Here is a 25,806-nt window from a genome sequence, read left to right on the forward strand (position 1 = left end):
TTCTTTCTTATAACTAATGCATTTAGTTATTTAATTTCATGTGTTTTTGTGTGTATGGCAGGGGAACTGCCATCTTGGTTTCCCCTCTTAATTTTTTTTTTTGTACTTATGCAGATCTCAGACCTCATTTGGCTGAGCCAAATGCCTGAACTAACCCAGTATTTTTCAGTAGAGATTTTCAAGTCATACGACTTACACAGTGGTGGTTCGCAATGCACGAATGTCAAGAAGACTCATGTATTTATTGTGTTAGCCATAGCATGCGGCACAGTTGCCTCAATTTGCAAACTGGGTAACTATACGGTTAAATTTTCTGGCGGACTATAAAAACCACTAAGCTGAAAGTAGCGACTAGTTGAAGTAATTAATCAAAGAGATAACCTTTGAATGCATTGCTCTTTTCAGGAATATGGTTGCTAGTTAAATATGAACATCTGGGAAGCCATTATGAATTCACTGTGCATAAACCTACTGACCTGTACATAAAACTCCATTTTACTACAAAGAAATTAAACGTAATAAGGAATGAAACAACAGCAAAAGTATGCATTCCTTTAGACCGTTCCCAGTCTCCTGCCCACTAATTACAAAAGACAGCAACATCTTGACGAAAGTTTGGGATACTTAAGTGCAATATGTCTTATTTGTTTGGAAGGTACGTAAGCATAGAGGGGTGTGCATAAAGAAAACCCATGTCCTTTGATACCTGCTCACATGAAATGGGAAAGATTCTACAGAGAAGCAGATACGAGATCCCGACATTTTTCAAGGGCTCAAAGTAGTGATTACACTGAAGTTTGGAGACTGGGCCCTTGTGAAGCCAAACCATGGTGAAAATACTCAGGACTTTGTTTTCTTTATATCTTTCGCTCTGGCTGTTGCATCAAGTAAGGGAACAATGAACAGAGCATCTACTGGCGTATGTGGGTGGATCCCCATTCAGCAAGGGACACGCACAGAGAAACCTGCTTCTCTGGCCCCAGTTGGATTTGGACATCCAAAACATGTTGCCACTTAGAAAAGAACCTTTTAAAACAGGCCTGAAGAATCAGGTATTGAGATAGAACAGAACAGAACAAGGACCCCAAACACAAAATGTTCCAAGCATTGCTGCATGAAATTTTCAAGTTCTATTTGGGTTTTGCTTTGTTCCTGCCTTTATGTTGGTTTTTATTGTGTTGCGTTTGCATGTGTGTGTGTAACAAAAATCCTAAAGAGATTTTCTTCTTCTTCACCTGCTCACTGTGAAGATACAAAATAAATCTAATCATATGTGTGCAAAACACCCAAACTTTTAATGGGAGCAAGTGTTTGTGCTGGAATATACCTCGTCTCTAGTACGAAGAACTAAAACCAAACAAGTGGTTGATTCTAACTGAGTGGGAGACATTAAAAGCAGTACTTAACAATACAAAATCCTGCCAATTCACTTTGAACACATTGCTACTTTTTGGCTGGGGGGAAAAATACATTTGGTGATAATAATGCCTACTTGCCAGGGCAAGATGAGAAATTAGGGAAACCCTGAACAAAGCTGCCAATTAGCACTATCATTTCAAACCAAAAGGAAGAACTGATATAATTGAGCTTACAGATGAGATGCATGGCTGCCCAAGTTAAATGGTACAGTGACTTCCTCCGTGAAATTCAGAAGAAAAGCGAGAAGCAAATATCGGAAAGCTCTTCAGTTTCACATCAAAAACTGGAGCTGGAGAACAAAAGCATATAGCTCTGCAGTTTTCAAAAGCTATGACTCAGCAATACCTCCTCCCCTTCCCCTGCTTTCCATTCCTTAAGAAACTACAGCCACCCGTCTTTGTATATATGAGGCAAAATCTATGGGAATAGCTGTACAGGCACAATGTTTCAAAACCTAAGGCTTCAAAAAGTTAACACAAGCATTCATTTTAGCACTTGCTGCCCTGGGAGATGCTTTCTTCAGCTTGCCTAAGGATTCTGCAAACGGTTGCCAATTTTCAATTTTCCACTGGATAATAAATACATTTTATTGCTATTATTAAATAGATGTTCGTTCGACTTCCCTATAAAAACTTTGTATTCAAACCAGCTGACAAATCCCAATGTCTCTCCACACTCTGCGGTGTATCGACAACCATCAGTAAAAGTATAAAATATAAACTCACATGCATACAAACAAATTATACCTAAACCACCCTTAAAACGCACGGCAGTGACAACAAAACAAAGTACAAAAGCAGCTGACCACTTTGAAACCAAAAGCCTGCTTGGGGCTTAAGCACACATCTAAAAATGGGAAGCGAAGGAAAACAGATTTGCACAAATAATAATAATCAAGACAGCCTCCGATTACCGTATATGCATAAGGAATAAAAAAAGTTGCAGTCTTACAGGAACAGACATTTTGGAAAACCAACATAAAAGAAAAAAAGACATGAACAGAAAAACTGAGCATGGCTATGCATCAATTGATCTTGATAAGTGCTCAAAGTGTTGCCTTAGTCTACAGTTCCATAAATACTATCTGAGAATAAGTCCCATTGAATTGAGTGGGCTTATTTCCAAATAGATATGTATAGGATTCCACGGGACACAAGAAGTATACTCCTAAGTATACTTCAAAAGATATGTGGTCATAAATTAAAGTCTTAATCAGGCACCCCCAACCTGCAGCCCTCCAGATGTTTTGGCCTACAACTCCCATGATCCTTAGCTAACAGGACCAGTGGTCAGGGATGATGGGAATTGTAGTCCAAAACATCTGGAGGTCCGAAGGTTGGGGTGCCTAGTCTTAATCATCAGGAAATAATCTGGAAATAAAACATTATTACTGCCTCTGACTCTAGGAGTAAAATTATCTATGATCATAAATAATCCTGTCAATGATAATTTTGATCAACTGATAATTAAAAGCATGACAGATATGTAACTATAAACGCCATAGATGGAACAAGTAACAGATATAAAAAAATAAGTGTTAGTTTCTATTTTTAAAATAATCATAGTAAGGACGACACAACACATGTTTAATTCAGTAAGTGATGAATCACTTTATATGAGCAGCGAGATACTGCTACTAGAGCTAAAAACAATGCAACAGAGTACTGGGGGTGATTTAGAGACCTCCAAATATTATAAAATATCACACACTAGTTTTGACTGTGAGAGATATCTATTCCCTCATCATTTTACCACGTGCTATGATTAAATACTTCCATTGCTAATTAACCATTGGTTTCAATAACTTTAAAACTTGAATACTATGTGGTTACCAGTTTTGGAACAAGTCAGAATCTTAAACCAACTTAAACCATGGTTTAGTATCGAGGTTTGTACCAAATGGGAAACTATGGTTAACTGGAGATTTATGACCGCCATTCAGATGTGCCAGAAAGAAAGGAAGGAAGTGGCTGTGGGGGGCACAAGTCTTGTTCATACTGTATCTGGTTATTACACCAAGATATGAGAGTTTGAACCCAGCCTTTGTCATAACAAGAAATGACAGTAATTTTGCTGCCTCAGAAAGTACCAGCTTCACTAATCTAATTATATTTTCAACATCTACAATTTAGGGACCTGTTTTGAAGGGTGCAAATAGAAGGACCTAACATGATTTAAAGGTGTGTTGGCTGAATATATCCATAGGACTTAAAAAAAAATGTATAGCATCTTGATTAAAGTTATATTGAAGGATTTTATTTAGGCTGCTCACTAACAGTGTTCGCTGGGCAGCTAACAATATAAAATACAATACCATAAAACAACAAATCGTATCATTAAAAAATTACAGCAGAGATAGCAATAAAACCAGTTTTACAGCATGACTGAAAATACATAGCCTATAAACAGACTAAGACCAGAAATTATCTAAAGTTGTGGGAGAATTAAAAAACAAAACAAAACAAAACAACTTCACTTGATATAAAAATGACCATAAACATGGCTCCAGTTGCACCTCTCTGAGAAGGGCATTCCACAGCTGGGGTGCCACCACTGAGAAGGCCCTACTGAGCAGCTTTCAAGATTGGGGTAGATATATGTGGAGTAATGCTATCTTTTAGGAATCAAGGTCCTAAGCCATTAATTGTTTTAATGGGTCCCAACAGTACTTTGCATTGGGCCCAGAAACTGAGTGGGCACTAGTTTGGGACTACAGTTTCTAGGCAGTCTTCTGCAGCAGTCCCACATACAACATATCACAATAATCAAAACGAGAAGGTTCCAGAGCATGGGCAACTGTGGTGGTGGATATCTCCATCCAGAAAAGCGCACAGCTGATTTGTCAGATGGAGCTGATGAAAACATGCACAGATCACAGGTAAAAGAGATACAATTGTAACCTCAAGTTTCACCTTAAGTCCCATTGAACACAATGGGGTTGACTTCAGATAGACGGCCATAGGACTGCAATTGTTAATTATGCTAACATGTAATACAGAAATCTTAAGTGATAAATCATCATAACATCCAACCTGCAACTTTCTGCCATTTACCTAGTTTGTAAAATGTCTCTCTCACTCACATATTACTGTTACAGGTGGGTAGCCGTGTTGGTCTGCCATAGTCGAAACAAAATAGAAAATTCTTTCCAGTAGCACCTTAGAGACCAACTGAGTTTGTTCTTGGTATGAGCTTTCGTGTGCATGCACACTTCTTCAGATACACTGAACCTGGTCTGAACAAAGACATTGGATTCTTATCTCATTATACATAACAAAGCTATCTTTAGCCATCTCACCCCTTGTCTTTCCCTGCAAGACTAATTGCAGCCGTTAAGAGTCGTCTACATGTTTTCCACACCTATCAGCTGATCACCCATTCCCACCACCCTTCTGAGTAATACCCCTCCCCACTCCCTCACTATATTTAAACATCTGGTGACTTCTGTTTCAGTGTATGTGAAGAAGTGTGCATGCACACGAAAGCTCATACCAAGAACAAACTCAGTTGGTCTCTAAGGTGCTACTGGAAAGAATTTTCTATTTTGTTTCACATATTACTAACATTTCACTCTCTCGCAACCTTTCCCCAGGATGGAAATTTGGGCATAGAAGATTTGATATAAATTTGGAAGTGGGGGGCGGGGGGCAGGGCGGGTGTTTTGAATCACAGAAGAACAATCATAGAAGCAATTCTCCGATTGTTCATTTCTGATGCTTGATGTGAAAACAAGATGAAATTAAAGCACAGCTTTATTTTATGTTGTGGAAAGACTTCCTTCCTTCCTGTTGTGTTTTATGAGACAGCGTTTGCTGAAGAGAACGGCACTGTGGAAATGAAAGCTTGCATGCATGAGCAGCTGAGGTGGTTTGGAGGAATTGGTTTATAATGCTAAATAATGGAATAATTTTCCTAGCAACGTCCTTGGTAAGCACACAGAGCGTGGCACGCTAGCATTAATTATACAGTCCATTTTCATCTCAGATTGCCTGAGTTTAGCATGAATTGGTGAATCTTATTCATTTGGAAGGAAGTTCTTCAAGGCATCAGATAAGGCTCTCTGATGGCGAAAAGGTCTTCTGAGGCCCCTATCTTCTAGCATTGCGTAACAAGATGTTCATCCTTTTTTCCATGTTGAAAAATAATAATAATCCAGGGGAGTAAATACTGGCTGCATGCAAGATGGATGGAAAAATTCCACAACTTTATATTCAAATTAAAAATTCAACAGATGGGAGGCATATACATCCCCTGAACAGCCTATGTGCTTTTATTAATATGGTTAGTATGGCTTCTGACAAGTACCACGGTCGTCGGCATTGATCACTGTGTAACCAACCAATTCCCACCCCCTCTAAAGACAGCTCACTTTCTTATACCGCGTCACTGCACTTCTACCCAATTTGAAATATTTATAAAGCATCCCTTCGTTAAAGAGCGACAAGTTCAGAGGACTCGGAGAGCGGCTATGTTGTCGCAATTCCCCTCCATCTCAAGGCACCAGAATAGAATTGCCCAGATTGTCTCCACATGTGTCCTGATTCAGCTCAAGATGAACTGACCCAAGCTGCAGCCACACACATTATATAACTGCAATAGCCAGCGCTTATTCTTAATAACTGCTAAGAACGGCACACAGATACATGCTGCAGGAACTCTGCCTGAATAATCCCCCTGCCTTTACTGTTCTACGATGCACGAGAAGCCAGGACAAACAACACTGAATTTCCACATCTGAAAGTATGCTCAGGGCATCTCTGAGTTAGTGCACCAAGGAGGAACAGAGCAGGTTAACAGGCCATCACAGCAAGCTGTTTTGGTCATTTTGTATTGAATGTTTGTGGGTATGGAGAAGCAATCAGTTCAGCGCTCACCCATACTTCCTGTTTAATGCAAACAGTAGGCTTCCTGTGTCTCCATTAATTCTCCCTCATCCATATGAGGTTCCCCACCAAATCACTGTCTTCCCACACAAAACCCCTCTGGATTTATATTTTTTTCCATACTAAGGATATTCTGAAAAGTAGAGCATATGAGAAAGTAGGAGAGGGTACAAGCTTACTATCCACATTAAACAACACTATAGATGAGCTTTGGGTTACTTGAACTGGGCCCACATGGTTAATCCTATTTTTCAAGCACCTAATGTTGCACTAATCCCAATCTACTGCACGGTTACAACATCTGCAGCCTTTTTATGGCGTTTAGAGGTGTGCTGAATTTAGATCTTGGGCCACAGGGGAATGCTCAGATGCTCACTTCACAAAAAGCCCAAGTTCCACATAGGCTGATAAAAATGACACATTAGATTGAAACCAGTCTACCAAAATGGTTGTGGGAATTGTCCCCAGGAGCTTGATTTCTAGGGGGAATTTTTATTTAGAGAAATGCTGCCAACAAAGAAAGCCTGATAAGGAGCAGAATGTAACACAGTAAGAATCGTTATATATAGATTGTATTATGAAATGTCTTGTCTTTGTTGGTTGAAAGAATGGATAACATTGGAAAATACCGACTTGTTAGATTTTTTAGAAGAAGAAGAAGAAGAAGAAGAAGAAGAAGAAGAAGAAGAAGAAAAAGAAGAGGAGGAGGAGTTTGGATTTGATATCCCACTTTTCACTACCCAAAGGAGTCTCAAAGTGGCTAACATTCTCCTTTCCCTTCCTCCCCCACAACAAACACTCTGTGAGGTGAGTGGGGCTGAGAGACTTCAAAGAAGTGTGACTAGCCCAAGGTCACCCAGCAGCTGCATGTGGAGGAGCGGAGACGCGAACCCGGTTCCCCAGATTACAAGTCTACCGCTCTTAACCACTACACCACACTGGCTCACTGTCAGAAGGATATGACAACAGATTTGGATGGCACTCTTATCTCTGGTAAGATAAAGTGAAGGTTCATAAAGGTTTTACAAATCATGTGATAAGAAGAGCCTTATATGAGGTTTGGGAAAGAAACAAAAATCTATTGGAAAGGAAAACACCATGGTGGATATCACCTGTTGAAGTATTAACTGTAAAGAAGGTAAATATGGAAGGGAGATGGGCCACCTATGAGGAGATATTAATGAAAACAGATAGAGGTTGGAAATTGAAACCATATAACCAGATTGAAGATGCTTTTACAGGATGGTTGCAATATCACCAAGTTAATGATGTGTTTATGAGTGATAGGAAAGTTGGTTTTGAAGATAAAAGATCTAAGTTTCAAACCAAATTGCTAGAAGGCAGAAGCAATTCAGAAGAAAATGTAATGAAAATGAGGTTTAGATGGCACTTAACACTGGTTAAGTTGGTTAAAATGTATAGGATGAGGGATAAATTATGTTGGGAATGTAAAAAGAAGGAAGTAGATTTTCATCATATGTGGTGGACATACGAGAAGACAAAAGTATTTTGGGAACTGATCTATAATGAGTTGAAAAAAATGTTTAAGTACACTTTCCCCCAAAAGCCAGAAGCATTTTTGCTAGGTATATTGGGAGAAGAGGTTGCAAAAATAGATCAGAGACTATTTAAGTATGCAACAACCGCGGAGAGAACATTACTAGCCCAAAAGTGGAAACTACAGGAGTTACCAACGATTGAGGAGTGGCAGACGAAGATGATGGACTATGCAGAACTTGCAAAACTGACCTGCAGGATCCGAAACCAGGATGAGTCAAAATTTCAAAGAGACTGGAGTAAATTTATTGACTATATAGATAATAACTGTAGAAGTTTGAAAACACTAGCAGGACTGAAATAAACCCTACGACATTGACTATATGAGATTGGAAGAGACTGTGGGTATAAGATTGGTTAAGAAAGGCTGTTGTTGAGTTGAAGGGAAGTCACAGCTCAGTGGAGTGAAGGGAGATAAGATATGTAAAACATTGATGAAATTAAGAGATTTATTGTTTGTTTGTCTGTTTTTGTTTGCTTTTGATTATTTTAAATGAAAATTTAATTAAAAAAGAATTTGAAAAAAAAGAATTGTTATATCAGTGAATTCCAGAATATCAATCACCACGAAGACTTCAAAGACATAAAATCTTACAAATACTATGAAGGAAATTCAGAAATTATTTCCATAATTTACGGAACACGTGTGCCTTGTCCAAGAATAATACGACCAAAACCGAACAGTTTTGATTTGTTACAGTGTCAAAACTGCCAACATCTTTTTCAGATGCCTCTACATCACTCAGAAATTAGAAGGCAAAGTTGTGAATGCAGTAGCTACATGTTACACAAGAATTGTTGTTCTAACAGAGCTTTTGTCTCCCATCCAATAATTAGCTCACCAATTACGGAAAATATGATTGTGTACTTCCATCTAATAATATCCTAGCTGTGTTTCTCTGTCCTTATTGCTGGCTTTAAAATACATAATGCTTTAGACATGGTCTTTTGATGTACACTTTTCCCCAAACCATATTCAGCTGTACGTTCTGCCATGGGTACAGAGGTAGGGAGTGGAAAAACTGCCCTATCTGGCTTTTTACCTTGGGCCTTCAGTGCAGCAGTTATGGACCACAAAAGAAGGCCATGCACAAAACTGAGCAGGTATTCTAAAGCCCACCCTAGATCCCTTGAAGTACACAGACTCCAGAGTTCTGCATACCCACCTATCATTTTCGAAACCATCCTGTCCCCCAGACACTTTTTGCTCAGGTAGGCCTTCCCCTCAGGCAGCAAATTTTTTCAGCCTTCCCGGGTTGCTCCAGTTACCCCAAGGAAAGTGTGGAGGATGCTACAACCCCAGCCAAGTCCGTTCTTTGCCTCCTTCACTCCATTGTCTTCCCTGTTCCCCATATTTGTTGTATTCTTCGCTTAGTCAGGACCTTTAAGGGTGGGACACAAAGCTATGTGTTTTCCTTAAAGGTAATTTCCCTGTATTTCAATCATCTTGGGAGGGTTCTAAGGAATCCAAGTTATCTATTAAATACAAGACTAAAGGCAACCTAAGAAGGCATATCTACCTGTGTATGACACCCAGGAACTTAGGCGTAGGCTCTCTAGGAACCTTGATATACAATCATGGTCTTGAACTCTTGGGTCACTGGGGAATTTGGGAAACTTGATTCTACTCAGTCTCCTCTTCTTGCGACAAGTAACAGCACTCCACTTCCTGGTTCCCCCTAACCACCCCCATTTCTCAGCTTCCCCTGTCCTTTCTGTTCTAATGGGAGCCAAACCTCCTTTATTTGATTAGTTTTCACCACTGAAATTTCAGCTTCCATTTCAGCCTACCAAATCTCTAGCATCCCACCCTGCTCCTGTTAAAGCAACCCCAAGTCTCTCTTTCCCAATCTATCCCTATCACAGAAACAAAGCAGCAACTGCAAGCCATTAGTCCCAGGCATGCTGGTGCTTACGCATACGTTCTACTCTCAAGTAACCATTTCATGGTCTCCAACCATTTTGGTGGTATCAACCACACAGCCCTTTCCCTCTCCCGATACCGTTTTGGTGTTCTGCAACGAAACCCACGCTGATTTAATCCAAATTGAGATTGAGTGGTATGGTGCTAATTCCCCATGGCAACTGACATGCAGTGCAACATCCTCATGGAGACTCTGGGCCCAAGATCTAAAAATATCATGCCTCCGCAGTAATGTTGCACATGAGTTCATGTGCTTCATGTGATCAGGAACACATGTAGGCTTGGCAGCATGATGTAGTGCTTCCTTGGCTGAAGACTTAAGTTGGAACAAGCAACAAGAAAGAGGAGGACTGGGCCCCAACATCCACTCGAAGAAGCTTTACCATGCTGCAGCCTATCCCTGTTGTATTCGCTGCACACACAATTAGCTAATCTATGTTCCCACGTTGTTGCAAGGACACAGTCAGCAATGAAGCATACTGTTATGTACTGAGTTGAATATGATCCAAAATGCAGCAGTCTGATTGGTCCTAGAACAATAGGATTGAGATTGCAGCAGTCTGATTGGTCCCAGAACAATAGGATTGAGATTGCAGCAGTCTGATTGGTCTGCAGGAGCCACCCAATCCAGCTCCAGGTGGAAGTGAATCCGCACTCCGATTGGCATACAGGAGTATCCCGCAATTAGCCAATCATGTGGGGCCCATTGTGTAAATAGTGTATATAAAGCAAACGTTTTGGGGGAACTGCATTCCCCACTACTATGAGCTGAATAAAGAGCATGAAATTCACACTTGACTCCGAGTATATTTCACATACTTAAAGACTCAGAACAGTGTGACAACCTCAGTTAAATTCCCGCATAGGCTGCACCAGACAAGCATACCTTTAGTAAACTGAAACTATTAAAGGTCTGCATAATGTTAAGAGCTACCGCATGCTTTTACCACCTTATTATGCTCTCTGCAGGAAGTAAGCTTGTGAGGCAACTCTTCTTCTTTGCCAATGTAACTGGTAAGTTTGCCAAAATGGCAACAAAGGAAAAGCTATTTAAGCGGGCTACCTGTTTAAGTATTAGATGATTCATTAAGTATTGTAGAAAAAGGTTTGTTTGTTTGAATTATGTTTGATAATTTCTGCTCTTAATTTCAGTCATCATAAATGTTTCTGGATACTATTATGATTCATAATTTCCCATGACTGTTCCTCCTGCATTCCATTAAAATAAGTTAAAATAGACACAGTACATTCATTAGTAACCTTAAATGTTGATTCACTAAGATAGGTTTATCTATGTGAATCAATGTTCAGTGTTACTAATCAATTTTATCATATAGTTTAGCACATATAAACTATATAGTACATATATTATGACAGTAATCTTATGTGCTTAAATATGTGATGTTATCTGACAGCCTTTCAGTGTCTCTGTGGAGCAGCAATGGCTTGTATGTAAGAAAGACATCCATTCATCAGCAGTTTCTGAACTGTGAGGGCAGGTGAGCTTTTAAGAAGGACTGGAAATCTTTACACCTGCAGAAGAGAGATGGGGAAATGATTGAGAGAGATCTCAGAACTAGGAGATAAGGCTACCATACAAAATATGCAAATTAACTGTGGCGAGCTTCTGTGGAATGTCCTATGGGAATAAAAACTCACTCCACCTGCCTGCTACATTTTGAATGCTACCATTTTATTTCCTTGTTGGATAATATTCTCTCTTCCGTTTAGTTTTAAGCTTTTAAATTAGGTTAGCTTGTTTGCATTGCTTCTGCATGGATTTATTTACTTATTTTTTGCATTTTTTGACATTATTTCTAACTGTTCTTAATGAATTGTTACATTTATTATCGCTCATTTGGTACGTAACAAGCCGTTTTGAGCACCACTGTGGAAAAGTGGAATGCAAATGAACTGATGATGATAGATTTTAAAACAGACTCTGCTTTCATGTCGCAAGCCCCCCCCCCCCCGCCCCAAAATGAGGGCTCAGTGTTTCCTTTTTTAAAAAAGAAAGAAAACGCATGCAGAGCTGAAAGACCAAACTGGCTTCACATTAGAAGCTGGATTCTGACATTCCCAGGACAATTATGAAGTTGTGTAAATCTCTAGTCGGCAGAAAATAACTCTATAAAAAAAAGAAACCTAAACAACAACAACAAAAAGCTTGCTTCTTTTAAAGGCATACTTCCTCATATCATGGCAATATGGAAAATGGTGTGATGTTTTCAGGAAGGCAAATGTTATACAGATATTGCTTCAGAAACTTCATTGGGTTGATAAGGGCTTGGAATAAACAAATCGCCAGTGTTATAAAAGCATGGGAATGTTTATCTTTTGGCTCCATTAGCACCTTTTTATTAAACAATTTTGGCTGAGTGAAGGCCTCTCAAGCTAAGTGTGGGGTGCTGGAACATGACAACAATAAGAAATTATGCCTGCACAATATCAGACGTGCACAATTTGTGACTCCAAAAGCTGGATTCAGCCTACTAGAAGCTCAATAAATCTCCTATTTTTACTGCCTGCCTGGGCCTGCAAAAACAGGAGTCAAGGACTTTGGGCTACATTTGGTTGTGCAGGCCAGCCTGACACCTTTTGAAATTCCCACGATGAAGCAAGACATGTTATATAGGCTGTTACACACACACACAAAGACACATACTAAACTCAAGTTAATTGCATGCAAAAACTGCAAAAAATTTTTTAGCAGGGGCAATTAGAATAACATTAATTTTCTAACATTGCTCAGCTTTTTTCTTTTCTTTTTTTAATCAAAAGAAAGCCTATTGGCTCAACATGTTTTATCTGTGGCTAAAGGATCATGTATCAATTCTGCCATTTGTACTGATGTAAACCTCCAGAATGTATTTTGTATAGCTAACTATTTAGCTCTATCCCCTGTACATTTTCCTTTATTGCTATGGCTAGTGGCTAATGAAAACAAAGTTTCTATCTATCTACCTACTAAACTCAAGTTAATTGCATGCTTGTTGAGGTATGAAGGAAGCGAGGAATAACCTTATCTTGCTGGATATGGAGATTATCATTTTTTGTGATTGAACTACATGTACATCCCATCATTTCTCTGAGGAGAAACAGCGCCCCTCCATTTTCTTCCCCTCATACAGCCTGTTTATGGGCTAGACAGTGTGTAGCCACCCAGTGAACTTCAAATATTAGGTTTTTTAACCTGGATTTCCTCGGTCTGGCCTAGCCTAGCCCTCTATTAACGATACTACCCAGGTTCCCAAGTGAAGCACTTACTTATACAGGAGCAAATTCCTAAGGAAGTACTGGTAGGTGGTATTTTACAGTTTGGGTACAGTTTGGCTCTCACCACACATTACTTTACCTTTCTCTACTGCAGTCTACTGCACTTGCAAGCATAAATATTAGAATCTATTATCATTATCATTATTTAAATAGGGTTGCCATATTTCAAAAAGTAAAAACCAGGACACCAAAAGGTGGTTGAGATTTCTTTTTAGGAAGACCCAAAAATAGTTGAGCTTCCCCCCCCCCCAGGAAACCTGCAAAATTGTTGAGCTTTTTAAAGGAAAACCCAAAAATGCCAAAAAATGTGATTTTTCAATTGACTTGCCTAAGATACAGGGCAAAGCGCCACAGATAAAAACAAGAATCACTAAAAACGGGGGGGGGGGGAACCAATCGTTGAAAACAATTAAACATCATATACATTTTTTAAAAAAAAACATACAAACATTTACAATAAAAGCAGCACAGCACCAGTTACGCTTCCTCCCTATCAGGGCACTCAAAAGTCCTGGCTCTTTCAGAATGATTTTCTTCCCCCAGCTTCACCCTCACCAGTTTGTGGCAACATGGTTTTCACAGAAAGCAGATGGTATGCTAGATATCAGCTTTCCATGCTTCTGTTTTAATACAGCTTACAGCAGTCTTGTGCTTCTCTCAAGCTAACTCTTGATGAACAGGCAGGGATGAAAAGGAAGCCCACGTGCGTGTGCGTGACACCGTACCCAGCTGAAAGGGGACAGTCACGCAAACAAAACTGCTGAATGAGAGTAAAGAAAGGCAGACAAAAGACAAAAGGAAAAGAAACATTCTTGTTTATTTTCTCTCTCTTTGGAGACCTATGTTTGGGGCACTCGCTAAGTTCCAGGGGCTGTGTACTAATGCAGTTGGTGGATGGCTGATGGAGGACCCAGGATGCGAGACAGGGAAATGTCAGTCTCCCAGGGTGAGGTGCTGGGAGGAAAAAGCAGGGGGGGGGGGCAGGTGAGATCTGGGAGGGGCAGCTACCTTTTGTGGGTATTAGGGGCTGAGAACCCTTTAGGAGACGAATCCATATTTTACTTGTTCTGTTTGTATTATTTTTTTGTAGCTGTTATTGTATTCTGAAAAACTTGAATAAAAATATTATTTAAAACAAAAACAAAACAAAACAGGAATAAAACTGTCGAATGGAGGGAATGCATGCATACAATCCCAAGTAGTCAACATATCACTTCATACATCTGAAGTGTTGGTGGTATGGTACTATCGTCTTTCAGCTAACACAGGGGTCAGCAAAGTTTTTCAGCAGGGGGCCGGTCCACTGTCCCTCAGACCTTGTGGGGGGCCGGACTATATTCTGGGGTGGGGTGGGGGGGGGGGAGGAACGAATTCCTATGCCCCACAAATAACCCAAAATGCCAAAAATGTATTTTAAATAAAAGCACACATTCTACTCATGTAAAAACGCCAGGCAGGCCCCACAAATAACCCAGAGATGCATTTTAAATAAAAGGACACATTCTACTCATGTAAAAACACGCTGATTCCCGGACCGTCCACGGGTCGCATTTAGAAGGCGATTGGGCCAGATCCGGCCCCTGGGCCTTAGTTTGCCTACTCATGGGCTAACACTATTATCAGGAAACTCTGATAGCAGTGTTAGCTGAAAGAGAGTATACACGGATAGGAGACAGCCTTGCTCAGCCAGCATGGCCAATGCAAGTTATAGTCCCAAACATCTCGAACAGAAAAAAAGACGATCCACTCTGCAGCATTGTTATATAGCCGGCTGGGAGAACTGCAAGCTGCAGAGTGAAAGAGAAGATACTTGCTTATTTCTCTTGATTAGCCAGCCTCGGCCTCTGCCCTTTTCCTCAGTGAAGACGACAGCTTGACTGCTCCACTTCACCCTCAACCATACATTAAAATGGAAAGGGAAAATAATTGACTGAAGATTCTACAAGTAACTGACTGTGCTATGGAACAATTGTGTTGTGTAACGGTATGGAACAAAGCCATGGGGAACTGTTCTAAAAGGCATCAGAGAACAAATGTGAATTATCATGCCCATTGGCATTTTCATTAATGCAAAGCGAGCAAGCAATGGAAACTTCACCAAGGAGAGGTAAACCATTTTTTTTTTTTTTGCTTTAGCATCCCAAATTCTCCAGTCCAAATAACATTGTTCAAATAAGGCATGAGGTAGGTCTCCTCTGTTTCCAAAACAAATTCCGATGATAAGTGTTGGCAGACGTACAGAACTTGGAATATTTTGACACGGATTTGGATGGAAGAGGAGGAGAGTGGGGGGGGAAGTGGGAAGAAGCCTTGAAAATGGAAAGGTAGAGTTTTAGGAATGAAGACACAAAGACATTTATTCATTCACTCACTCACTCACTGTCAGTATAACACAGACATCTGCCAGTATACAAAAACGCTTTGAGTTGTCAGAGAGGACCCATTGAAATGAATGGCTATAATTAACTTTGGTCTGTTAGTTTCAATGAGTCTACTCTGAATAAAAGTTAATTTAAACAACTCAGGACCGCAATAACTTAAAGATTGCCTCCTTCCATATGAACCTTCCCAGACCCTGAGATCATCTTCTGAGGCCCTTCTTTGTGTGCCGCCTCCTCGAGAGGTCCAGAGGGTGGCAACACAAGAACGGGCCTCTTCTGCAGTGGCTCCCTGTTGGGGAATGCTCTCCCCAGAGAAGTTCGCTTAACGCCTTCATTATACACCTTAAGGCACCAGGTAAAAATGATCCTCTTTAACTAGGCCTTTGGTTGACTGACATTCAATGCCCTTTTGTGTTTTTTTCCTGGGGTGTTATTGGGTTGTTCTTGTTTTTATTTTATGTATTCTGTGTTTTTATATTGTGATTTTATCCTGTGAGCCGCCCTGAGACCTGTGGGTATAGGGCGATATAATACTACTAGTATTACTAATAATTGATGACAAACCTTTATTGCTTTGCAGTCTGCCTCTTATTGAAGTTTAACAGAATATGCCAACCAAAACCCCACAAAAGGTAAAGAGCGCTAAAAAAGGTGTTATTTCAAGGGGAAACTTTGGGGAAAGAGGAGCTAGGCAAGGATGCGAGCTTAAATTTAGGGACTGCCCATGGAGCCCAACCCTAATATTAAGGAATGGACCCACCTTGTGATTACCTTTGTTGGGACACCTTTGCATTCCCAGTTCAGGAATGCCTTTATGTTACTACAGGGGAATGTTGGGGTGGGGGTGGGGGTCTATTTATTGAAATTGAAAATAATTCCAGCTCTCCTGAAATCCACCTGAAAATCTGTAAAAAGCCCTCTTAGCGCTTGTTTACACACAATTTTGCAGTCGTAAGCATGTTAAGTGGTGACCTGCATGTGGGAATGAGCTGCCAAGGATCTAACACCACAGATGGAGCTTTCATATTTTAGTCACCTGGCATCCCCTCAACCTCGATGCTGTGCTGGAGCTGTAAGTCATCAAGGGCGAGTCTGGACACGCTTCATTATGTGTAGTGGCCAAGGGTGCAATCCTATACACAATGTAGCTAGCCTGTCACTTTATCTATTATTTTATCAATTTGGCTTGGGCTGATGGGAGCTGCAGCCTAACAACACATGGGGAGCATCACATTGGCTACCTTTGCTTTACACACTTACCTGGGAGTAAATTCCATTGAACTCAGAGGCTGTTACTTCCAAGCATCCATGTTTAAGATTGCACTGTTAATGTGATGGATAATTAAAATCTCGCTTACCTACACACGTGTGGATGAGGAACTTCCTATTATTTATTACATTTCCCCCCTTCAAATTTCAAATAAACCTTATGAAGTCAGCACAAATGTTTTAATAGCAGAAAACATTGATCTAGAGGCGGAAGTTAAGCTTGAAATGATAGCTGGCGTTTATTCACAGCTAAATCGAACCTACCTTTGATTTTTAAAGGCATTTTGATTTAGCCATTTCAAAGGCCATTAAAATGCTGCCATCCACTGCCTCTTTAAAATACTGCAGCTTAGAACAGGATTGCCTCATCCGCTGCAAGACTGGTTCCAGTGCAACATGCGAAACACTTCCAGGTTCATTAAATGGTAACCCTTCAAGTGCCAAACATTTCTCCTGCCCAATAAATCCAATGCAAGGAAGTGCTAGACTTGAAACATGTCAAAATATTGTTTCTTTTGAAGCTTAACTCTGGCAGTTAAGTGTCACAGTGAGGATTCAATTTGATAAATTTATGCTGCTCCTGGTTTTTAAGTTTTAGCTTCCAGGCTTTTTGCATTCTGAAACTGAATGTTTGGGAATTTTTGTTTCCGAAATCTCTCCCCACCCCCTATTCCATGGAAAGTGGCAATAGCCATTGACTGACAGAAATTTTTGTTTTTAAATTATCAACTCATTTTGAGAAAACACATCTTAATAATTCAATCATAATTAAATAATAATATTTGCACATATACGGTGAAATTGCTAAAGGTAAATGTCAAGTAAAAATAAGCTTAAACTTACAAATGAGGGAGCAGCTTTTGTCTGCCCATTAAAGGAGTTTATTCATTTGAATGTGTTCGAACTGATCTGGATAAATACAGTCATACCTCTGGTTGTGAATGGGATCCGTTCCGGAGCCCCATTCGCAACATGAGCAGTGCGAAACCTGAAGTGCCGCGTCTGCGCATGTGTGCAACGCGATCCGACGCTTCTGCGCATGCGTGAACCGCTGAACCCAGAAGTAACCCGTTCTGGTACTTCCGGGTTCGTCGCGTCTGTAACCCGTGATGAACGCAACACGCAGCGTTCGTATCCACAGGTATGACTGTATTAGGCTGCAGCCTGCTCAAGATTCTGTGTCCTGTGAAATAGTCTTCAATTGCAGAATCACATCCACAAGAGAAAAGGCATTAAAGCAACAACGAGAAGCAAAAATAAAATAAAATTAACATAGATGAGTAATGTGGAAATGCCAGTGCATCAATTCTAAGCGACAGAAGCAACCCACAGAAATCACTACAAATCTCTCAGTATTTCCTGTTATCACACTATCATTTCCTTTGTTGTGAGATCTGGTAAACAGATAAGATAAACCAAATTATGCACTGCCCCCAAGATTAGGTCAAGACCCCATTCAGAGCTTCAGAAAACAGCATGCCTCAATCTGAAGGGTTTTGAAGGCTGTTTAACTCAGTTTTAGGGTCCAAAGCAAGGACTCTTTGGTGGTGGGGAGGTTTCATCCTCCACCCCTCAATTTGCTGTTGAGAAATAAACAATAAACTATATTTTTTTCATTTTGAAAAGTGGATGGAATTTGCATGCCTAGCATCCCTCTAGAGAGGATTAAAACTGCCAATGCACAAGCAAACAGGTCCAAAAATCTTTCTACTGGGCATGTTTAAATCCTGATTTATTATTATTATTATTTTTAAAGGAAAAACCTTATAATTTCCCCTGCAACTATGGCTAGAACTAGGTGAGAATGCCTAATAACTCCTATACCTAACTTTCTATGGGCTGGGATGTTTTGTTTATTGATTTATCTATCACCTGAGATGTCCCTTTCCGTACCTGTAGTCTAAAGTAGCACAGCCCAGGCACCTTAATGACCATTACGCCTTCAGTTGTCCTAGATGTAATGGACAAAAGTAATTATGGATTTATTTAGAGAATTTGTATGCCACACTTAAAAAACAAAAACAACGAACCTCTCTGGATGGCTTGCAATAAAGACAACTGAAATACAAAACCATTCCAAGATGGAATCTGCATCAAAACGAAACACTTCGGCAGAACAGACAAAACCTGACCCAAATGAGCTTACAGCACTTGCCAGAATGCATAACAAAGATCTTTGCCCGGTGCAGAAATGGCATCAAAGACGGTGCCAGCTGAGCCTCCCTAGGGATAATATTCCATAGATTCCCTTTTCAATCATGGCATCTCACCTCTCCAGTCGCCACATGCCTAACATCAAATGGCTGGGGCAGAGGGGGGCATGGAGGGATGTCTCCGATAATGTCCTCAAAGTTCAGATATACATTTCCATATATATTACACTACATAAAACCGCATATAAATTACATTAATAACAGAACATTGTGGTTTTCACAACACCAGTATGAACTGACAGCCAGCCAGCCAGCCAGCATGGAAGCCCTGGCTGCAAATCCTGTCAGCCATGACACTCGCTGGAAGACCTTGAGCCACTCTCTCTCAGCCACACCTACCTTGCAGAATTGTTTTTTGAGGATAAAACGGGGGGTAGGGGAGAGAACCACGTATACTTCTTTAAGCTCCTCGTGAGAAGCGAACGATATAAATACAGCAAGTAAGCAAACAAACAAGTATGTAAAACAGAACTGAACAAGGAACCTTACTGTTCACAATGTCTCCCTGGAGCTGAAGAATCTGTGGGACAGGCACTGTGAGAATAACTATGTCAAACTGGTCTGAGGAGCCTGTACTAACACAGACCTCCCACTTCTCATCTCTGAGGCAGATTTGTGTGACGTGGTGGTTATAGAAGACATCAGCACCTGCATTGAAAGAAAGAGAGAACATAACAGATATCTGAACCAACTAACGAACAAACATCACCTGTGCTTTAGTCACATCAAGGCTGATGCTACACACTTGACTCACAGGTGCCTTTGAAGGCTGTCCAGCAACTTCATCCTCTGAAGAACACAGCTGCACAGGTTTTGACCGGACACAGTTAGGCAGAGCATGAGACCCTTACTTCTTTCCCATCTGCATTGGCGCCTGGTCCGTCTCAAGTCCCACATAAAACTGCTTGTGCACTAGATCAGAGCAGCCTTTTCCAAATTTGTGCCCTCCAGATGTTTTGGACAACTTCCATCAATCCCTGTCCCTGCTGCAGCTGACAGGAGTTGTAGTCTAAAACTACAGCACTAGGTTGGCAAGGGGACAGTGGAGAGGGGAAGGTTCTCCATTGTGGAACCTCACTTTGGGAATTATCCCAGTGCCTTCCTATGCATATCTACTGAGAGGCAAGTCCCGTTCAACAGGACTTTCTCCTGAATATGGGACAGTGCCTGAAATATTTTACACACTTCCCTGTGATTAAGAGCTATTGAACCCAACAAGGCTATTGAACCCAACAATGTGTCTGAGTAGACACATATGTTGCAAATGCCTTTTTGGTGACAAAGACCTTCACATTTTCTAAGGTCTTTAAGTTTCACGTGGTATTTAACGTAGCTGTTCATTATTTTCTTTTATTTATAACTGTTGTTTTTAAATTGTATTGATTAGTTTGTATCTTTCTTTCTTTTTGTCACATTGAAGCAACTACACTGCAACTAATGGACCTTATTTTCACATGGTTTTCCTCTAGCAGCTGAGAAGAAGAAGAGTTTGGATTTGATATCCTGCTTTATCACTACCTGAAGGAGTCTCAAAGCGGCTAACATTCTCCCTTCCTTTCCTCCCCCACAACAAACACTCTGTGAAGTGAGTGGGGCTGAGAGACTTCAAAGAAGTGTGACTAGCCCAAGGTCACCCAGCAGCTGCATGTGGAGGAGCGGAGACACGAACCCAGTTCACCACATTACGAGACTACTGCTCTTAAACACCACACCACACTGAGAATAAGGCAGCTAAATATGCCATAGGTTCTTGGCTTTAATCCCACCTTAAATCACAATGGACCTGTTCTCTGCTCTGTGTAGAGACAGAAAGAAAAACCAATTCTTTTTTCTCCTAGCACCTTCCTGGCTGGACCTCACTTGCTAGCTTGTCCTTCTGCCTGTCCTGCCACACCACCTAATACAAGTGATATATTAACTTTCTGGTTTTCTCCTCTGACATGAACTACTGTACACAGAGGGTGGACTATGAGAGTCAAAGTGTAAGTCTGGGACACTGAAACAAGCAATGGTAGAGTAGGGTAGGTATGTAAGAGAATGGAAAGAATTTGGGGCGTTGTTTCTTCCAGCCGGATGGAACTCAACTTGAAGAGGTTCAATATCTTTTTATTATTTGGTCTTCATTAGTTAATCTCAGACCTGTAATAAGGAAAGCAGCTATCCTCCAAGAAACAAATCTGGCATTCATAACTGACACCTGTTTGGTTAAGAGAGCCAGCCAGATCTTGCTCACCTGCTTGGGGTGGTAGTCAGGAAGGCAGAGTAGCACATCCCTGATGGCTTTTAGAATGGACTGCAAGACCTTCCTTATTCAAACGGCAATGGGGAGGTGAGGTCACTTTGGCTGGATATTTAATTGCTGCTGCAGATGTTTCACTTGTCTGCAATTTGCTTTTATTAACAGTGGATGCTGCCGTCTTAATTATGAGTGAAGAACCTACAAGCTTCTCCGGAGCCGTTTTGTCATTATAACTAGGTTGGAAGCCCAAATGAAAAAGGCCAGAAACTGCTTTGCCACCATGCACAAAATTATTTGCTGAATCGAGCATAGGATGCAGAGAGAGATTAATATTTTAACTAAGGAAAATAACGCATAGACAGGCCAAATCCAGTAGCTCTATTTCTGTTCCACCATTCATTACCGGTAGTATATGTGTATGGAGAGAGAGAGAGAGAAGCTTGAATTTATAGTAACAAATAAAAACAGACTATAGGGTTTACCCAAAGTAAGATGTCACCTGCCAAATGTGATTTTCTAAACACACCAAGAATGCAATTCTATACACACTGGCCTGAAAGCAAACTGCATTGTTTTCAATGGAGCATACTTCCGATTAAACATGTGTAGGATTGCACTGAAAGATTCACTTTTAAATGTGGGGAATACTTCCACAATAATATATTTAGGATCATTGTTTCAAGATCTATACCTGACTCCTTTAAATAGTGCTTCACAATTGATGACATTCCCTCTGGTGTTACAAAATTCTCCGCCCCTTCCTTCATCTGCATTCCTTCTACAGGGGCAGTCATTGGCCGCAGCACTCCGTGAGTCAGCAGATCTTCGTAAAAGCTGAAAACAAACAAAACAAAAGCATAAACACATCAATGTCAAATTGTCTATAGTTACTGTATTAACTATGCCCCCAAAAGGATGCTTCTGTTTTAAATACCCAACTTAAAGTTGAGTGATCAAGTCCACAAGCATTAAAATCAAAAGGAAAAATATCCACATGCACAGCAATGGCCTTCGCATTCACTAGAAAGCTATTGCTACTTAAGATAAATTATCAAGAACTGACCAGTTTATGTGTGTGTATGAAGCTAACTTACTAGCTGCCCACAAGATGCTATGTAAGAATGTAAGGCAGTTGTCAACCTATGGAAAGCCATAGGTTCCCATAGGTTGGGAATAACAGCACTCTCCCCATTTGTGATTCCAAGCAATTGGCATTCAGGGGCATATTTTCTTCAACCGTGGAGGTAAAACCACAACTACCAACGCCATTCAGCGCTGCCAGTGGTCAAGGATGCTGGGACTTCAAGAACATCTGGTAGTAAACCACTTTGGCCACTCCCAATGCTCGACAATACATCAGCCCTGAGTAACTTTTGGCCCTCTGGATATGCACTGAATGCAGGCACGGATACAGGAATCAGCTGCCCGAAAAAGGCCTGAAAGTGCATGAATGCTGCCTGCTGAAACCTCAGAAGGCAAAGTTCTGGCAGTATCCTCCTGCAACTACCGGTAGTAAAACCAGGACAAATAATGCAAAATATCTGAAACTGCATTAGAAGTGATTAAAGTAAGAAAAAAATAAATAAGCAAACTGCAAAATATGTTTATTTTAGTCAGGTCTTTATTCTCGTCTTTGATGAATTAATTGCTACACACCCAGTTTAAAGGGAATGCAATGTGGTCTTAATTTGGATGACTACATTATTGGGTACTTCTATTGTTATTGTTCTATTATAAAATCTTGAGCACAGCCTTGGGAGGGCAATTGTACCCTGGGAGAGATTTTTATAACCCACTGAGTAAGTAAATAAAAAAATAAAAAATGTCCTGATTACACAAGTCACAGAATCTGGCTTTCCTTGATGAAGGGATCTGGATTTAATTTATTTCATTCTAGCACAGACTCTTTTCATCCCGGTTCAAATAACATATTCCTACGTTCCACGGGAAGGAAGCAGCAGGTGTAAGGGACTGTACAGCTCGCCCAATGCATCAGTGGCGGGCAGTCTGTGCCCTCCGGATGTTGCTGGACCTCAGTTCACATCAGGCAGTATGGCCAACGGTCAGGAATGATGGGAGTTGGGAGTCCAGGCCACATTTTCCCACCCTTGCCTTATGTTCTGGTTGGGAGAAGCAAGCCCTCCAACCCCCCCCCCCCCCCCCCGCTCAAGATAAAGCAGCTGGAAGCAGGTATGAATGTGCCCAACTCCCTCTCTCTTCCTAATTAAAGATGACTATACAGTTGCTCATCATCACACATTTATCATCACACCTATCAAGCTTACCAAGAACTGAAGGTACTAAATTCATGTTGAAGCTACCCACATTCTTACCACACTTCTGTGTCCAAAGGAAAAAACAAGGATAAACAACGTGACATGGGAGAACATGAAAAGGAAATGATGCATGGTGCCTGCCACGCCAACTACTGTACCCATGTTTTCACAAAATAGTCCTGTGTAATGACTCCGCCAATATTCAGCAGGTGCCTTCTCTTTCAACTTCAAAAAACATGCTGAAAACTTTCGTATTCTGTCAGGTTTATGCAGGCAACTAAGAATGCATATTTCTGTAACAGCTGATCTATTATTTTGAATGTTTCTATCTTTTTTTTAATGGTATGGTTTTGTGAACTTGAAGAGTTCACTAGCAAGAGATGTAGTAGTGGCTCCTTGGTTACATGTCTGGCAGCAGCTACTACCCACCACCTACAGAGAAACAAAACAAATTGAGCCCAAACCTGTCAACTACATCAGAGATCCACGTTCAAAGCTACAAATGGAACTTTCTTTTTAAAAAGCAAGTGGTTTAGATCAGGGTTGTGCCGTATGTGAAGTGAAATAACTGTCTAGGGCCTCCCTTGCCATGTGCCGGGTTGCTTTGAGCCACCATTTTAAGTTTCCCACAATACCTTGAAGCACTTGATACAGCGTTTTTCGAGGCCAGTAAAATGGTCGCCAGCAGCAGGCACTGATTGGAAGAGCAGCACCACGAGGTAAGGCTACCGGATGCATGGAGGACAATTTGCCGAGGACTGCTTCAAGCCTGCTGTAGTCATTCGTAAGTAGAACAGCCCTCATCCAACAAACTCTACTTGTGAGCTTCCATAGGCACTGGATCAATGCAGACATGCCAGTTGATCAGGCAAAATTGGCTGCCAAACTCTTAAACCTTTCACAGGACTTCGATGTCAAGAAATTAACAGGTGAAGCTTTTCACAGAATGGAGAAAGGTAGGGCTGCTAGCTAAAACTGTCTGCTACTCACACTAAAGGCATAGGTGCATTAGCTGGTTGAGAAGCTGGCAACCTTACACTACCTGCTCTCTGAAACAGAAGACTAAACTTGATGGAGGGGGGGGGAATCTCAACTTTCAAAGTATCCTTATGTTAGTTAACAAAGATTTGCAATTGCTCTTTCATATACTAAGAATGTGCAAGATTTGTGACAAAAGACCTACACGAGTCACTTAGGATGCTCCAACACAGTCATACAGACACCAATGCTTCACAAATGATGAAACACAACTGTAGCTTACAAGTGTGTACAATATTTAAGCAACCTCTTATTTTTAAAAAAACAAAAACAAAAAGTGAAACAGGAAAAAGCTGAGCATGAACAGAGAAAATTCAAACTGAGATTCTATCTCAAGAGTTTCAGTAAGATCTAATTAGCAAAATTGGGGTACTTTCATTAGCAGTGGCTCTTTCCTTCTTAAAAGTCACTTTACCAAATTCCCTTTAATATTTCATTCATTGGTGCTCAGCAGTAGATTGCAATGTAATCAACAACCACGGGTTGCTATAACAGTATTGGCAGGTCTCACCCTTGACATATGAACCCCCCCACCCCCCAAAAAGAGAAACCCAACCCGTTGTCATTCATTTCCCCCGCTCACCCTTGATGCTTTTTGGCATATTCGGGCATCCGAGTGACGTACTGGGCTCCTAGATCTGCCGTGCATTTCGGATCCTGAGTGCTGCGGCTTGTAGCCATTCTTCCCCCTTAAAAATCACGTGCGTGGAGACAAGAAGTTTTTTAAAGCACAGCCGCGCGTATCCAATCAGCTTCCTCCGTGGGGCAAAATAAGCCAGTGGCGCCTAGTAACTGGGAAGCGGCAGGGGTATGGTCAAGTCATTCCGAGCAGGGGGCGATGGTTTGTTGCCTAGCGCTTAATTAAGAGCTCAGTCCCAGATAAGTGTATCTATTGGATTGCTGCCTAAAGCTGTCTGTTTAGGAATCCGGTTCCAAGTTACAGTATAAAGACCCAACAACCCCAGCTTCGTCCGCAAGGGGATTTTTCACCGTGTATATCGGGGGAGAACAGACTTCAGGGCTGTGTGTTTTCCCTCCATCCCAAATACACTAGCTGCTGCTAGGTGCAAAGGACACGCGTTCGTTGATTGATTGATTGACTCTCTACAAATCTATAAATATAGCCTACCTAAGCGATGTAGAATGTTAAAACACAACAACAGCTCTTCCACACAAAAAGCGAGTCCGGGTTAACTCGAGTTTTCTGCGGAAAGCGCGTGCGTCATTTTATTAGACAACGGTGAGTCAGAAATCCTTGACGCTCCCCTGGCAAATCAGCCGGAGATCTGTTAATAGATCCCGATCTACCTTTACTCCACGCTTGAGGATAA

The 25,806-nt window shown here is 41.0% G+C and overlaps 1 protein-coding gene across 2 annotated transcripts in view; it reads right to left on the reverse strand.

Moving 5' to 3' along the window:
- LOC117046786 (renalase-like) overlaps window positions 1–25,806 on the reverse strand; it is a 100,331-nt gene that overhangs the window by 73,964 nt on the left and 561 nt on the right. Inside the window, exons 2-4 of one of the 2 annotated variants that reach the window (XM_033149189.1) lie at window positions 25,059–25,164; window positions 21,853–21,995; window positions 19,412–19,573 (exon numbers count right to left, since the gene is read on the reverse strand). In XM_033149189.1, the coding sequence (XP_033005080.1) occupies window positions 19,412–19,573; window positions 21,853–21,995; window positions 25,059–25,164 (411 nt within the window). The remainder of the gene's footprint in view (window positions 1–19,411; window positions 19,574–21,852; window positions 21,996–25,058; window positions 25,165–25,806) is intronic. The other variant, XM_033149190.1, reaches the window with a different exon arrangement.

The sequence above is a fragment of the Lacerta agilis genome, chromosome 5, assembly GCF_009819535.1.
Source record: "Lacerta agilis isolate rLacAgi1 chromosome 5, rLacAgi1.pri, whole genome shotgun sequence".
Taxonomy (NCBI): domain Eukaryota; kingdom Metazoa; phylum Chordata; class Lepidosauria; order Squamata; family Lacertidae; genus Lacerta; species Lacerta agilis.